This window comes from Sapajus apella, unplaced genomic scaffold (genome assembly GCF_009761245.1).
Source record: "Sapajus apella isolate SASKATOON/1434 unplaced genomic scaffold, GSC_monkey_1.0 scaffold77, whole genome shotgun sequence".
Classification (NCBI taxonomy): domain Eukaryota; kingdom Metazoa; phylum Chordata; class Mammalia; order Primates; family Cebidae; genus Sapajus; species Sapajus apella.
The window spans coordinates 9015050-9029424 of NW_022437017.1; the positions used below are offsets into that span (position 1 = coordinate 9015050).

Below are 14375 nucleotides of genomic sequence, written 5' to 3' on the forward strand. Positions count from 1 at the left end.
TTTTTTTTTTTTTTTTTTTTTTTGAGACAGGGTTTCGCTATGTTGGCCAGGATGGTCTCAATCTCCTGACCTCAGGTGATCCACCTGCCTCAGCCTCCCAAAGTGCTGGGATTACAGGCATGAGCCACTGCACCCGGCCCCGGCAAATTTTTTATATTATTCATTTATTTTCCTTTAACAAAATATTTTTTTAATCTCATCTTGAATTGTAGCAAATTTTGTTTGTTTTTTGTTCTTTTTTTTTTTTTTTGGTAGCAAATTTAAAAAAAAATTTTTTTTCAGAGACGGGGTCTCGCTGTGCTGCCCAGACTGGTCTTGAACCCCAAGCGAGACTGATCCCCCTGCCTCAGCCTCCAGCTTCCTAAGTGCTGGGGTTACAAGCATGAGCCACTGGCGCCCAGCCTTATTACTTCCAGGGGAAACTGAGGCTCAGAGGTGGAGTCACATGTCCCATTCCCGCTCCGCCTGTCCTCAACCCTCCCCACTGTCTCCCCCTGCAGGTGAGGTCCGTGCCCACCTGCTGCCCTCCAAGGCCTGCCGCCCCCGGACCCCTGGGTCCCTCTCCACCGACCCACAGCCCCTGCCCCCACCCCTGCCCCAGAAGATCCTAACCCGGACGCAGTCACTGCCCACGCGCAGGGGCCTCCACCCCAGCTCCACCCAAGTAAAGCCGCCCCGGAGGCCCCTTCTGGGGTCCCACAGTGTGGATGAGAGCCAGGCCGAGGCGGGACCAGCAGGTCTCCCTGCAGAGCTGACCTTCGGTCTAGTGGACGCCCCTCTGCACCTCTCCCTCCGTGATCTGCACAGCCCCGAGGCCGTGCTGGCTGCACTGGCTGCCCAGCAGCTGGAGGGCCTCCGTGCCATCTACGCCCGGCTCCGTGCCCGGCTCATGGGAGGCCACCCTGGGCCCTGCCGCCCCGGCCACAGCTTCCGCCTCCTGGACAGCTCGCCCTGCGCGGAGAGCGGGGACGCCCTGTACTACCGCGTGGTGCGCGTGCACGAAGAGGCCTGGCACATCCTGGTGGCCAAGGTGAGCCCCTCGCCCCACCTTCTCTGAGGCGTCCCTTCCCATCTTAGCATAACCGAGGGCTTGTTTCGCCCAGCCTCGTGTTAGTTCCACCGCACGTGGAAGCCGGGCGCGGTGGCTCACGCCTGTCATCCCAGCACTTTGGGAGGCCGAGGCGGGCGGGTCACTTGAGGTCAGGAGTTCGAGACCAGCCTGGCCAACATGGTGAAACCCTGGCTCTACTAAAAATAAAAAAATTAGCCAGGCGTGGTGGCAGGCACCTGTGATCCCAGATACTTGGGAGGCTGAGGCAGGAGAATCGCTTGAACCTGGGAGGCGGAGGTTGCAGTGAGCTGAGATTGGGCCACTGCACTCCAGCATGGCGAAAGAGTGAGACTCCCTCTCAAAACAAAACAAAACAAAAAGGCGAGGCGCAGTGGCTCACGCCTGTCATCCCAGCACTGTGGGAGACCAAGGCGGGCGAATCCCCAGGTCAGGAGTTCGAGACCAGCCTGGCCTGTATGGTGAAACCCCAGCTCTACTAAAAATACAAAAAATAGCCAGGCGTGGTGGCCTGCGCCTGTAGTCCCAGCTACTGGGGAGGCTGAGGCAGGAGAATCGCTTGAACCCAGGAGGCGGAGGTTGCAGTGAACCCAGCCTGGGCAACAGAGTGAGACTGTCTCGGGGGAGGGGAAAAAAAGGAATACTGGAGACTGGGTGGTGGGTGATTTATAGAGAAAAATGCCTTAATTGCCTCCTGGGTCTGGTGGCTTCGGCTTCTGGGGAGGCCTCAGGAAGCTTCCCGTCATAGTGGAAGGCGAAGGTGGGAACAGGAGGAAGAGCAGGGGGAGGGCCACACACGGGGACCAGACCACGGGAGAACCCTCTCTATCCCAGCCACAGTGCTGAGCCACCCACAATAAACCACCCCCAAGAGGCAGTCCCCTCCCACCAGGCCAGGCCCCACCTCCAACACGGGGGTTACAGTTGCCATGAGAGTTGCTGGGGACACATCCAAACCATATTAGACTTTACTGTTTATTTATTTATTCATAGAGATGGCGTTTCACCATGTTGGCAAGGCTGGTCTCAAACTCCTGGCCTCAGGTGATCCGCCCACCTCGGCCTCCCAAAGTGCTGGGATGACAGGCGTGAGCCGCCGTCCTGGGCCGGACTTCATGGCTTATTTTGCAACTAACACGTGAATCATCGTGAATCATCGCAGTCAACCCAGGAAACCATGTTTCTAAAGTGTGGGGCCGCGGGTATTTCCTGCGAGCCCAGCCGTTGTGAAAGCCCCTCCCACTCCTCTCCGGGGCCCAGGATCTGCCTTTGTTTGGGTTTTTGGTTTTGTTTTTTGTTTTTTTGAGATGCAGTTTCACTCTTGTCGCCCAGGCTGGAGTGCGGTGGCACGATCTTGGCTTACGGCCACCTCTGCCTCCCAGGCTCAAGTGATTCTCCTGCCTCAGCCTCCCGAGTAGCTGCGGTCACAGGCGTGCACCACCACACCAGACTAATTTTGTGTTTTTAGTAGAGATGGGGTTTCTCCATGTTGGTCAGGCTGGTCTCAAACTCCCGACATCAGGTAATCTGCCCGCGTCGGTCTCCCAAAGTGCTGGGATTACAGGTGTGAGCCACTGCACCCGGCCTAATTTTTTTGTTTTTTTTTTTTTTTGTTTTTTTTTTTTTACACAGAATCTCACTCTGTCACCCAGGTTGGAGTGCAGTGGCATGATCTCGGCTCACTGCAACCTCTGCCTCCTGGGTTCAAGCGATTCTCATGCCTCAGCCTCCTGAGTAGCGGGGATTACATGTGCCTACCACCACGCCCAGCTAGTTTTGTATTTTTTTACTTTTACTTTATTTTATTTTTTAGAGACTGGGTTTCACCGTGTTGGCCAGGCTGGTCTCGAACTCCTGACCTCAGGTGATCCACCCACCTCGGCCTCCCAAAGTGCTGGGGTTACAGGTGTGAGCCACCGCGCCCAGGGATCTTCTTTGGAACTCACTGCCCAGGGACATTCTGCCACCATCTTCCTGCCCGGCTTAATTTTCTTGAAAGGCCTTACAGTAGGTGACTAACTTCCAAATGAACATGGACCCCCTGCTTCTGGAGGGATGCAGGCAGCCCCTCCCTAGCCGTAGTGGGGGCGGTTTGGGGTGCCGGGGGAGGCTTCAGGTCAGGTGGCACGGGGGCAGGCGGTGCTGGGAGGGTCAGTAATCCAGGTCCTGACACCCCCTCTGCTTTGCAGGTGCCCAAGCCCGAGGCGGACGTGCCCCACCCGTGGGGCCTGAAGCTGCAGGCCTCCCTGTCCCCGCACTTCAATCTGCAGGGGCTGTGTGGCCTGGTGCCAGAAGGCACGCTGCCCGGGGCGCCCTGGAGGGGCGCGGTGGCGCTGGCAGCGGAGGTGCCGGAGCGCACGGTGGCGCAGTGGCTGGCGGAGGCCTGCGCGCAGCCGCCGGAGGAGTTCGCGTGGGCCGTGGCCCTGCAGCTCCTGCAGCTGAGCGCCGCCCTGGAGTTCCTGGAGGCCCGGGGCGCCGCCCTGGTCGAGCTGCGGCCGGAGAACTTGCTGCTGGCGGCCCCGCGGGGCTGTGCCGCGACGGGGCCCCCGCGCCTGCTCCTCGCGGACTTTGGCCGCGTCTGCCGGCAGCCCCCCGGCCCCCCCGGCCCCCACGCGCCGCAGCTGGGCCGCCTCCTCCGCACGCTGCTCGGCCTCGCTGCGCCCTCGACCTTGGCCGCGGGCCTGGAGCGCCTGGCAGCGCAGTTGACCCGCTGGCGGCCCTCGGCGTCCCGCACGCGGGGCGCGCTGCAGGCGCTGCTCTGGGGGCCCGGGCCTGAGCTGCGCGGCCGGGGAGCACCGCTGGGGCCCTGGCTCCGGGCGCTCGGGCCGTGGCTGCGGGTGCGCCGCGCGCTACTGCTCCTGCGCCTGGCAGAGCGCGCGGCAGGCGGGGAGGCGCCGGGTCTCGAGGACTGGCTGTGCTGCGAGTACCTGGCCGAGGCCACCGAGTCCTCGATGGGCCAGGCCCTGGCGCTGCTGTGGGACTGACCCCAACCCTCGGCGAACACACCTGGCCCAGGCCTGCCCAGGAGGCAGGGCTGGGGCTGAGGTCGGCGTCTCCGTGATAGCCGGGACAACCCCTTCTTCCTGCGCGGCCCAGGTCGAAGCAGAGGGAGCAGTGCCTGCGCTCCACAGCCTCCCGCCTGCGCTGGGGATGGGGGTCCAGGGCTGGGGGCCGATGGCCGATGGCCAACGCCTCCTGTGTGGGCAGCACCTCCCTGAAGCCAGGCCCCCACACCTCTTCCAGGAGCGAACACCCCGCTGATCACTGTGGTTCTGAATGTGTTCTGCCTTCCCCAGCGGCCAGGGCGCTCTTCCGGCCGCAGGGTCTGTCACTGTCTCCATGAGAGGCCAAGACCAGGACCAGAGGCATCCCTGGACCCGGGGCACCCCCTGTGCTGAGACGACCAGTGATTCTGGGTGTGTGGTGGGGAATTGCTGGATGCTGTCAGGGGAAGGGAAGGCTCCCTGGGGGACCTTAGACACCCAGCCCAGAGGGGTCTGGACTCACCGTCCCTGAAAGTCCCCGTGGTTCTGTGCCACCTCCCCCAGTCCCTCTGCGTCCACCCTGCCTCCCTTCCTCCCTGTTCCTCCGTGACCACTAACTTCTTTCCCGCCCCCAAGCATTTGTAGAAGCTGTTTCCTCTGCCACACCGTTCCAGTTCCACTTCCTCTAAACAAATAAAGGTTGCCCCCCCCCCGGGCGCCCTGCTAGCTCCTTACCCTGCGCTCTCTGCCCAGTCCCAGCAAGCAGCACCACCAAGGGGCATTGATTCCTCTCTCTCCTTATGTTACTGTCCCCAAGGCGGTGAGTTCCCTGGAGGCAAAGGCCAGGCCTGGCACACAGTAGGTGCTCACTTAATACCGCTGGATGATGGAATAAACAGGCACAGAGGAGACTCACTCATGGGGAATAGGAGTCTTCCTTTAGGCCTCTGCCACTTTGCACTGCCTTGCCTGTGGCCTCCCTGGAGCCCCAGGGTTGCCCCTCCATTCCATTTCCCATGGCATTCCTATGAGGTCCCTCTCCAGCTCAAACACTTCCCATGGCTCCCCAGTGCCCTGGAATACACACAGGGCTCTTCCCTTTTGAAGTCTCCAACCCCATGTTGTTCATCCTTGGAGGTACTTTCTGGTACCCGCCCCCACTTCGCCCAATTTTTTTTTTTTTTTTAAAGATCCGCCAACCTCAGCCTCGCAGAGTGTTGGGATTACACGCGTGAGCCACCGCGCCCGGCGCCCAAGTTGTTTTTTTACGCTGAAAACAGCCCCCCCTCGACTATGCTTGACTCGTATTCAGCCTGCAAGGCCTCAGCTCCAAAGCCCCCCTTTCCTGCATTTGCGCCGCCCTAACGAGCTGGGAGTGTCTGTGTCCAGGTCTGTCCCCCCAGCCAACCCCACCATCGCTCAGACAGCTGAATATGCCCCCGCACACCGGGTCTACCCCCATCTCTTCGAGCTCCTCCTCTCTCCAGCCGGTTTCCCGGCCACGCCGGGCCCCGACTTGCCGGGTGGCGTTCCCGGCTACGGCCGGCCAGTGGCGCTGCGGCCGCGCAGTCGGCGCATCCGGAAGCGCTCCATGCAGGCCACACCCCCACCGGAAGTGCTGCTGCCCTGAACGGCACGGCAGCCCCCCGAGTGGGCCATTGACAAGGCGCCCCAAAAGGGCTGGAGACGCCGACCCCCACGCGCAGGCCCAGGCTGGGGCGGGAGGGGAGCGAGGCAGAGAGAGGCCCCAAGTGAGCAGTCAGCTGACGCGGCCCAGGGAGTCCCCTCCGCGGGAAAGGCCCTCCAGCTGCCCCAGTGCCAAGTCCCCTGCGACCCCTCCAGCCAGGGCCCTCCGTGGGCCCAGGCTCCCCTCCCCACAGTCGCGGGCATTAACGCCACGGAGCCACGTGCATGGGGTGTAATCACTTTATTGGCTTTCGGAGAGAATAGAAGGGAGATGAGTACCTCTTTCCAAGTTAAAAGACCTAAGACTGTTTCCAAAAGACTCCAAATAAGAAACTTCTCCTCCAAGTACAAGGATAATCTGAATCATCTTAAACCAGCAATAAAAAAGTAAAATATAAATTTTTATTTAGAATTAAAGCAAATACTTCAGTATCACAAACACAATATTCAACTTCAAGAAATATGCCGCTAATTTGGAGTGAGCATTTGCACGATTACAACATGCGGACAAACCCAGGCGAGATGAGCGAGTCTACTGTCCCCGCCAGCTGATGGGGGCGACCGCAGGGGCTTGATGTGCAGCCCCACCGCGGCTGCTACTCCTCCTCGCCGGAAGACTCTCTCTCGAACGTGTAGGCCATGAAGCAAGCGTCGGGTCTCTTGGGGACAAGGGGATGCCCCGGTCTCACAATCTCAAAGCCCAAAAAGCTGAAGGTCCGGAGCAAGGCGGCTGCGGGGAAGAGGCTGTCAGATGTCAGAGCCCCCGTGCCCAGAGGCCCTGCTGGGATGCCCGAGGGTGTGGGGGAGCGGAGACCGCGCCTGTGGGTTGAGAATGAAGGGGTGGGACGGGCACCCCCACACGCCCGCTGCAGGAGATGTGGTCACCTACCTCTGTCCTCACGGTTCTTGTGGAAGCAAATGAAGACATGGTCAGCTCGCAGCTGCTCCTCAGCAAACTCCAGGAGAACTGCGAAGCTACAGCGCGAGTGAGCACCTTGACAGCCAGACCAACGCACCTGCCCACCTCCCTCCTGGGCTGTAACAGCTACCCAGAGGGCTGCTCTACTCTGGGGTCCCCCTGGGTCCAGATCGTCTTATAGATGGGGCTGTCCTGAGACGGCAAGGTACTGAGCAGCCCCCATGTCAGAAAGTTCTCAGACACTGCCTGGCGTCCCCTGAAGGGCGGAATCCCAGGGTCAGAACTTGGAGTGCACTTTTTTTTTTTGACACGCAGTCTCACTCCAATGCCCAAGCTGGAGCGCAGAGGCTCGATCTTGGCCCACTGCAACCTTCACTTCCTGGGTTCAGGCGATTCTCCTGCCTCAGCCTCCAGAGCAACTGGGACTACAGGCGTGTGCCACCACACCCAGATAAATTTTCTATTTTTAGTAGAGACAGACGGGGTTTCACCATGCTGGCAAGGATGATCTAGATCTCTCGACCTCGTGATCTGCCTGCCTCAGCCTCCCAAAGTACTGGGATTACAGGTGTGAGCCACTGTGACCCGGCTGCAGTGACTTTACAAAAAGGGACCCTGTCCCCACCCACAAAGCAATGGCAGCCCCCATATTTGCTGCCTGAGGGCAGCACCCCCCACGTGCTCCCTGCACACCTGGGTAAGTTCTCCCCACCTGTCCTCGCCCTCCTCGGGCAGCCCGACCTGTTCTGGCCTCTCACCTGTCCTTGCTCCCCTCGGGCAGTCCTGGCCCCTCACCTGTCCTTGCTCCCCTCGGGCAGCGCACCGCCCGGGATCTCGATGTAGAGGCTGCCGCCACTCAGCACTGCTCGCCAGTGAATGTGTTTGGCGTCTGTGAGCCTGGACTGGACGTGGAGAATCCTCGTCTTGTCGTTGGATGTTAGTTCCTCTGTTACATTCAGCCGATCATCCTGCCCAGGAGACGGTGCAGCCCAATTCACAACCCCTCAGTTCAGAAGCCCCACGCACCCTACGGGGCTCCGAGACCCCGGCCACCCACCCGGCAGCACTAAGGCTGAGGCCTAGGCCATTATTCAGCTCAGGCAAAGCTCAAGCTTCGGAAGTCTGTACACTAGCTCCGACGAAACTCTGGGTTCCCAGAATTAAACTAAATCACAGGTACAGGACAGAAAGGTGCACAGGAAGCGCCTGCGGCCCCAGAGCAGCCCCAGCGCACCCCACTCCACCGTGGCAGGCCCGGCCCCATACTCACAGAGTAGAATAAGTTAGCTGAAAGATTGTGATCCCTCTGACTATTCCCTCGCCCACCTGGGATCTTCAGGGGTGGGTGAGGGGCATCAGGAGCACCACCGAGGCCCCGGACCCGGGTTACTACAGCAGAGGAGAGACACCCTGGAACTGCAAGAGACGCGGGTCAGTAGGCGGCGCCGGGCTCCGCGCAGACACCCTTCAGGGCGCGCGGGCGGCCTTCAGTCCTAATCAGTTCTGGCCGGAGGACCCCGCCCCGCCCCACACCCCAGACTTCTCGAGGGCATCTCTAACGCCTGCCCCGAGAACCAGGGGCAGCGATTACTGAGCCTCGACTCCTCGGACAGCATCGCCCAGGCCTGCCCAACCCTCACTGGGCGCGGGTCCCTTCCCCTCGCCCCGCCCCGGCCAGCGCTTCCCCTTTCCACCCTGCACTGCGGCCAGAATCCGGAACCCTGGCTTGTCCCAGGGAGGGGAAGAGTGGGGGCCTGGCCTGACCTCGCGGAGGACGCGCCCCCTCCTGCCCTGGCCCCCCCGCTCCGGGCCCGGGCCCGGTTGCGTCATCTCGGCAGACGCGGCCCCGCGCCCCGGGGGAGATTTTCACAATCGCGCAGCCGACAGCGCCAGCAGCCATTTGCTGCGCAGTGTAAACAGGCCCCAAAGTCGCCTCCATTTTGCAGGGCCCCCAAACGGCGTCACCGTCAGCACCTCAGCCAAACTTCCCGATCCCCGGGGCTGAGTGACGCCCACCTAGGTGGACGCCGTCGGGGAGGCTCGGCCGAGACCCCGTGGGCCCCCCAACCACCGCAGCTGGCCTCCGCGCTCCGGGAAACATGACGCGTGGTCCCGGGAGGCGGCGGGGGTCTTCCCCCGGCGCTGTGGGACCCCCAGCTCCCCGGGGGCCCCCGCGGAGAAGCCCTGGGTGCCGCCTACGTGCGCGGCCTCGCACCCCGCTTCCCGGGCCATCCAGACCCGCTCGCTCTGGGGCGAAAAACGTGGCCCACGAGGTCGGCCGCTTGCGGAGGCCACATCGGGGCGCGGGGGGCCAGCGGGAGTAGTTTGCCCGCCGCGAAGCACTCACGGCTCCCGCACCGCAAGCTCCACGGCTGGAACTGAGAAGCGCAAATTCACCCGCCCCGCGAGCCCTGCGTAGCCTCGGACCAGCCCCCGACAAGGGCGACCCCGCCCCCAACCAGATTGCCCCCTGCGCCCCCCAAATCCGACCCGCAACCGGAAGCCTCTCCCCTCCTCCACAATGAAGTCCTATCCCGCGAACCCCGCAAAACGCACTCGCCTCCCCCAGATTCCCCATCCTGCGCCCAAATCGGACCTCCGACCTCACCCTCGAATCAGGCGCCCCCGCAAACCCGAGCAAGGACCCCACACCCTTTTCGAATAAGGCTCCGGACCTGTGCGCGCAAACCCGACCCCCCAAGAGCGCTGCCAGGACCGGGGGGGACCTCCAGACCCGCCCCGCCCCCGGCGCGATCCTGGCCTTGACAAAGGGGCGGATCTCGCGCGCCCGGGACCTGTCTGTTCACCCGAGGCCAGCCCCCCGCGGGCCTGCGCTTCTGGAAGCTTCGGACGGGGGCGGGGCGCTCACCTCTCACTGCTGCGGCCGCCGCGGCTGTGCAAGCTGAGGAGCGGCATGGTGAGGCTGTCGTGGACGGTGGCGCTGGGTTTATCCCCTTCCTTCTCTCTGGCGAAGCAGTGGCTGTTGAGGATCCGCTGCAGGGAGGATTTCACCATCCGGCCGCTGGGGTCCGAAACCAGGAAAACCTCCGCTGCGCCTCTCCGCGCCGCCGCCGCTGCTCGCCGTTCGCAAAATGGCGTCGTCGTCGCCGCCCGCCTTTATAGACGCCGCGCCCGGGCCACGCCCCCCGCGCCGCCGGGAACGCGGCCGCACAAGGGGCGGAGCGCGGGGCTGCCGGGAAAAAAAAGTCGCGTCCGCCCCTCTCAGGGTCTGATTGGTGAAAGGTGACGGGCCCAGGGCAAGGCGGCTCCGAAGATTGGTTGTTGAGCCTTGGGGCACGCCCCCTCCTTCTCGCGTCACTCTGCGGGCCCCCGGGGGCGGGGCTTGCCGTAGCGCGGGGTACGCGCTGCGCGCGCCCTAAGCCGTCCCCGCCCCCACAACTGGGCCTTGGGGCGGGGACGGCCCTTTGGGGCCGATTTTTGGTGGTTTCCGAGTGCCAGTTTGTCCGTCGTGATCCACGTCACCCTCCCTAGGGCCCCTTCACGCAGCGGGACCCCTCCCCTGGCGGCTTGGGGCGACAAAGGCCCCCGGGTATGGGGGGGGGGGGTCTCACCGCGCCCATCCCCCAAAGGACAAGATTATTTCAAGTAACACCTGGTAATCATCGGTGATTATTATTATTATTATTTAATTTGGTCTTGCTGTTCTTAAAAAGCTTCCGATGTTTTAAAAAAGAACTTCCAATGTTAAAGATATTATTCCAAGTTAGTAAAATATTTCGTGTGCGATTTGGACTCAAGCAAAAATTGTACTCTTTGAGGATAAATTCAGATTTTTCCTGTGGAAATTAAAACTCACCCTAAAAAAAAAAAAAAAAAAAAAAACTCACCCTAAGGAGAAACATTACTTCTGGCAGTTAAAACTCAGAAACACATCTCATGTAGGAACTAAAATGTGGATCTCCCACGGAAAAAAACGATTTATTTTTCGGTTAAGTTCGGTAAACTCTTTCTCCTGTGAGCTAAAATGTGGACTTATCCAACGAAAATATTTCCCCTCCTGGTTAAATCCAGGAAAAATAAATATCTCAGGTATGAACTGCAGTTTGCACGTAATAAGCAAAGACAGAGCTCCTGGGAGTTACATTTGGGTACACACAGCTTCTGTGTAGACTAAACTACTAATTCAGCAAAAATATGCCACTTTGCAGTGAGGTTTAATAAAATATCTTTTTCTTTTTCTTTTTTTTAAGATGGGGGTTTCACCGTGATGGCCAGGCTGGTCTTGAACTCCTGACCTCAGGTGATCCACCCACCTGGGCCTCCCAAAGTGCTAGGATTACAGGCGTGAGCCGCCGCGCCCGGCTTAATAAAATATATTTCATGTATAAAGTGCATTTCGATCTTACCAAGCAAAAATACTACTCCTAGCAGATCCTGTTTTCTTTCATGGTTTTACTTTTGTTTGCGGCCGGGCCTTGCTGTCCCCCAGGCTGGAGTACAGTGACGTGATCTCAGCTCACTGTAACCTCCGCCTCCTGGATTCAAGCGATTCTCTTGCCTTAGCCACCCGAGGAGCTGGGATTACAGGCACCCCAGACCATGCCCGGCTAATTTTTGTATTTTTAGTAGAGATGGAGTTTCACCATGTTGGCCAAGCTGGTCTCGAACTCCTGACCTCGGATGATCCACCTGCCTCGGCCTCCCAAAGTGCTGGGATTACCACCTTGGGCCACAACACCTGACCCTCTTTTCAGATTTCATACTGCACTGGAAGACTGCTGTTGCATCTCTGCTATGAGCATTCGATATTCAGGTGTTGAGGCAGAAATTAACTCCTGCTGTTAACATTTGGGGCCGTCCTGGGCACTGCAGGGTGCTGAGCAGCATCCTTGGCCTCCACCCACCATGCCGGGAGCACCCCCAGTCATGACAGCCAGAAGTATCCCCAGACATCACCCAATGTCCCTTGGTGGGGGGCAGAATCATCCTGGGTGAGACCCCCCCAGGGTTAGGGGATTCCACGGACTGCCAAGGGACTCTGCGTCCCATGATCCTCTGCCCTGTTGAAGTCCCAGGAAGCTGCAGTGCACCCTGGCCAGGTGCAGTGGCTCACAAGTGTAATCTTAGCACTTTGGCAGGCCAAGGTGTGGGTGGGGAGGGGATCACAAGGTCAGGAGCTCAAGACCAGCCTGGCCAACATGGCAAAACCCCGTCTCTACTAAAAATAGAAAAATTAGCCGGGCGTGGTGGCGTGCGCCTGTAATCCCAGCTACTCAGGATGCTGAGGCAGGAGAATCTCTTGAACCCGGGAGGCAGAGGTTGCAGTGAACCAAGATCTCACCACTGCACTTCAGCCTGGACTATGGGACAAGACTCCGTTTCAAAAAAAGAAAGAAAGAAAAGAGATCCACACCCTGAATGGGGAGGGAGACAGGAGAAGAATCCCAGGCGCTGGGGTCCTCCTGGTTTAAACCGATTGCCCTGTTGGGAGTTGATGCTGGTGTCTGGTGTGAGCAGAGAACAGACGGGTCTCCTCCCTCAGCCCCGTGGACACTGGGCTTGGAAGGTTCTCTGGGATGGGCAGCCCTGGTCACTGCAGGGTGCTGAGCAGTGTCCCTGGCCTCCACCCACTCCACGCCAGTAGCACCCTCAGCCATGACAACCGGAAATAACCCAAACATCACCCAAAGTCCCTTGGAGGCAGAATCACGCCCCCTAGTTGAGAACTTCCTCTGGGAGCTGAGGCAAGAGGGTGCCCGAAATGAACAGGTCGGGGTGCGATTTCCAGAACCGCCACGACCAGGGAGCCCCGTCCCTCCGCCCTGACTGCAGCAGTTCTCACTTCCTCCTCCTGTCTACCTCTAACTCATGGCCGCCTGCCAGCGCTGTGAGGCTTCTAGAACAACCACCCCCACACTGGCCAGGCCACGGTGGATGAGCACTAGGATGAGCAAATGCACCCCGCTGGTCCATCCGGCTGTGCTCCCAGGAACCAGGGTGGGAGGTGCTTTGCTGGGAGCTGGGGAGTCTGTGACTGGTGAGGGGCCCACAGACAGCAGGGAGAGAAAGGGGCACATCAGGGAGGGCTTCCTGGAGGTGGTGAGACTTGAACTGTCTGAAAGGGACAGGAGAGCATGTGGGATGGTCAAGGATGGAGAACCCATCCCTGGGTCTTCTCTGAAATCAAGGCTGAGGGGATAGATGCTGGCAGAGGAGGCAGAGAGTATGACTCTGACTTATTTATTTATTTGGTTATTTATGACACAGTCTCACCCTGTTCCCCAGGCTGGAGTGCAGTGGCATGATCTCAGCTGCTCACTGCAACCTCCGCTTCTCAGGTTCCAGCGATTCTCCTGCCGCAGCCTCCCAAGTAGCTGGGATTACAGGCGCCCGCCACCACGCCTAATCTTTGTATTTTTAGTAGAGATGGGGTTTCACCACGTTGGTCAGGCTGGTCTCGAACTCCTGACCTTGTGATCTGCCCGCCTCGGCCTCCCAAAGTGCTGGGATGACAGGTGTGAGCCACCGTGCCCGGCCAACTCTGATTTCAAAAAGGATATGTGGGCCCGGCGTGCACTTTTTGGGGCAGAGGCAAGATCATCTGAGCTGAGGAGTTCAAGACCAGCCGGGGTTGTCCAGGCACCCTGGCTCACGCCTGTAATTCCAGCACTTTGCGAGGCCGAGGGAGACAGATCACCTGAGGTCAGAAGTTCAAGACCAGCCTGACCAACATGAAGAAACCTCATCTCTACTGAAAATACAAAATTAGCCAGGCGTGGTGGCGTGTGCCTGTAATCCCAGCTACTTGAGAGGCTGAGGCAGGAGAATCGTTTGAACCCAGTAGCCAGAGGTTGCAGCAAACCGAGATCACACCATTGCACTCCAGCCTGGACAACAAGAGTGAAACTCCGTCTCAAAAAAAAAAAAGACCAGCCAGGATAACATTGCCAGACCCCCAACTCTACAGCAAATTTTTATTTATTTATTTTTATTTATTTTTTTTGAGACGGAGTTTCGCTCTTGTTACCCAGGCTGGAGTGCAATGGCACGATCTCGGCTCACCGCAACCTCCGCCTCCTGGGTTCAGGCAATTCTCCTGCCTCAGCCTCCTGAGTAGCTGGGACTACAGGCACGCGCCACCATGCCCAGCTAATTTTTTGTAGTTTTAGTAGAGACGGGGTTTCACCATGTTGACCAGGATGGTCTCGATCTCTTGACCTCGTGATCCACCCGCCTCAGCCTCCCAAAGTGCTGGGATTACAGGCTTGAGCCACCGCGCCCGACCTTACAGCAAATTTTTAAATTAGCTGGGCATGGTGGTGCACACCTCTAGTCCCAACTATTCCCGTGCCTGAGACAGGAGGATCAGCTGAGCCAGGGAGGTGGAGGCTGCAGTGAGCTCTGATCTCGCCACTGCGCTGCAGCCTGGGTGACAGAGGGAGACCTAGTCTCTAAAAGAATAATCAGTTAAATAAAATAAAATGTAAACAGGTAAACATCAAGTAGGTGGTCGGGTGCGGTGGCTCATGCCTGTAATCCCAGCACTTTGGGAGGCCGTGGTGGGAGGATCACCTGAGGTCAGAAGTTCGAGACCAGCCTGACCAACATGGAGAAACCCTGTCTCTAAAAAAGAAAAAAGAAAAAGGAAAGAAAGGAAAATCGGCCGGGCGCGGTGGCTCAAGCCTGTAATCCCAGCACTTTGGGAGGCCGAGGCGGGTGGATCACGAGGTCAGGAGATCGAGACCATCCTGGTCAA

The 14375-nt window shown here is 59.3% G+C and overlaps 2 protein-coding genes and 1 long non-coding RNA gene across 3 annotated transcripts in view; 2 read left to right on the top strand and 1 right to left on the bottom strand.

Annotated features, from left to right (window-relative positions):
• Positions 1-5495, top strand: part of PEAK3 (PEAK family member 3) — an 8637-nt gene extending 3142 nt beyond the window's left edge. The window contains exons 3-4 of the mRNA XM_032252359.1: positions 501-1030; positions 3259-5495. Of these exons, the coding sequence (XP_032108250.1) occupies positions 501-1030; positions 3259-4053 (1325 nt within the window). The 3' untranslated portion in view covers positions 4054-5495. The remainder of the gene's footprint in view (positions 1-500; positions 1031-3258) is intronic.
• A 468-nt stretch (positions 5496-5963) lies between these two features.
• On the bottom strand, positions 5964-9764 carry OAZ1 (ornithine decarboxylase antizyme 1). Its single transcript, XM_032252355.1, is given in 6 exon segments — positions 5964-6469; positions 6629-6714; positions 7454-7626; positions 7929-8015; positions 8017-8074; positions 9528-9764. Coding segments are annotated over 6 exon segments (684 nt in total). The 5' UTR covers positions 9674-9764; the 3' UTR covers positions 5964-6335.
• LOC116532820 overlaps positions 6747-14375 on the top strand; it is a 26433-nt gene continuing 18804 nt past the window's right edge. The window contains exon 1 of the long non-coding RNA XR_004260963.1: positions 6747-6881. This is a non-coding gene — a long non-coding RNA (uncharacterized LOC116532820). The remainder of the gene's footprint in view (positions 6882-14375) is intronic.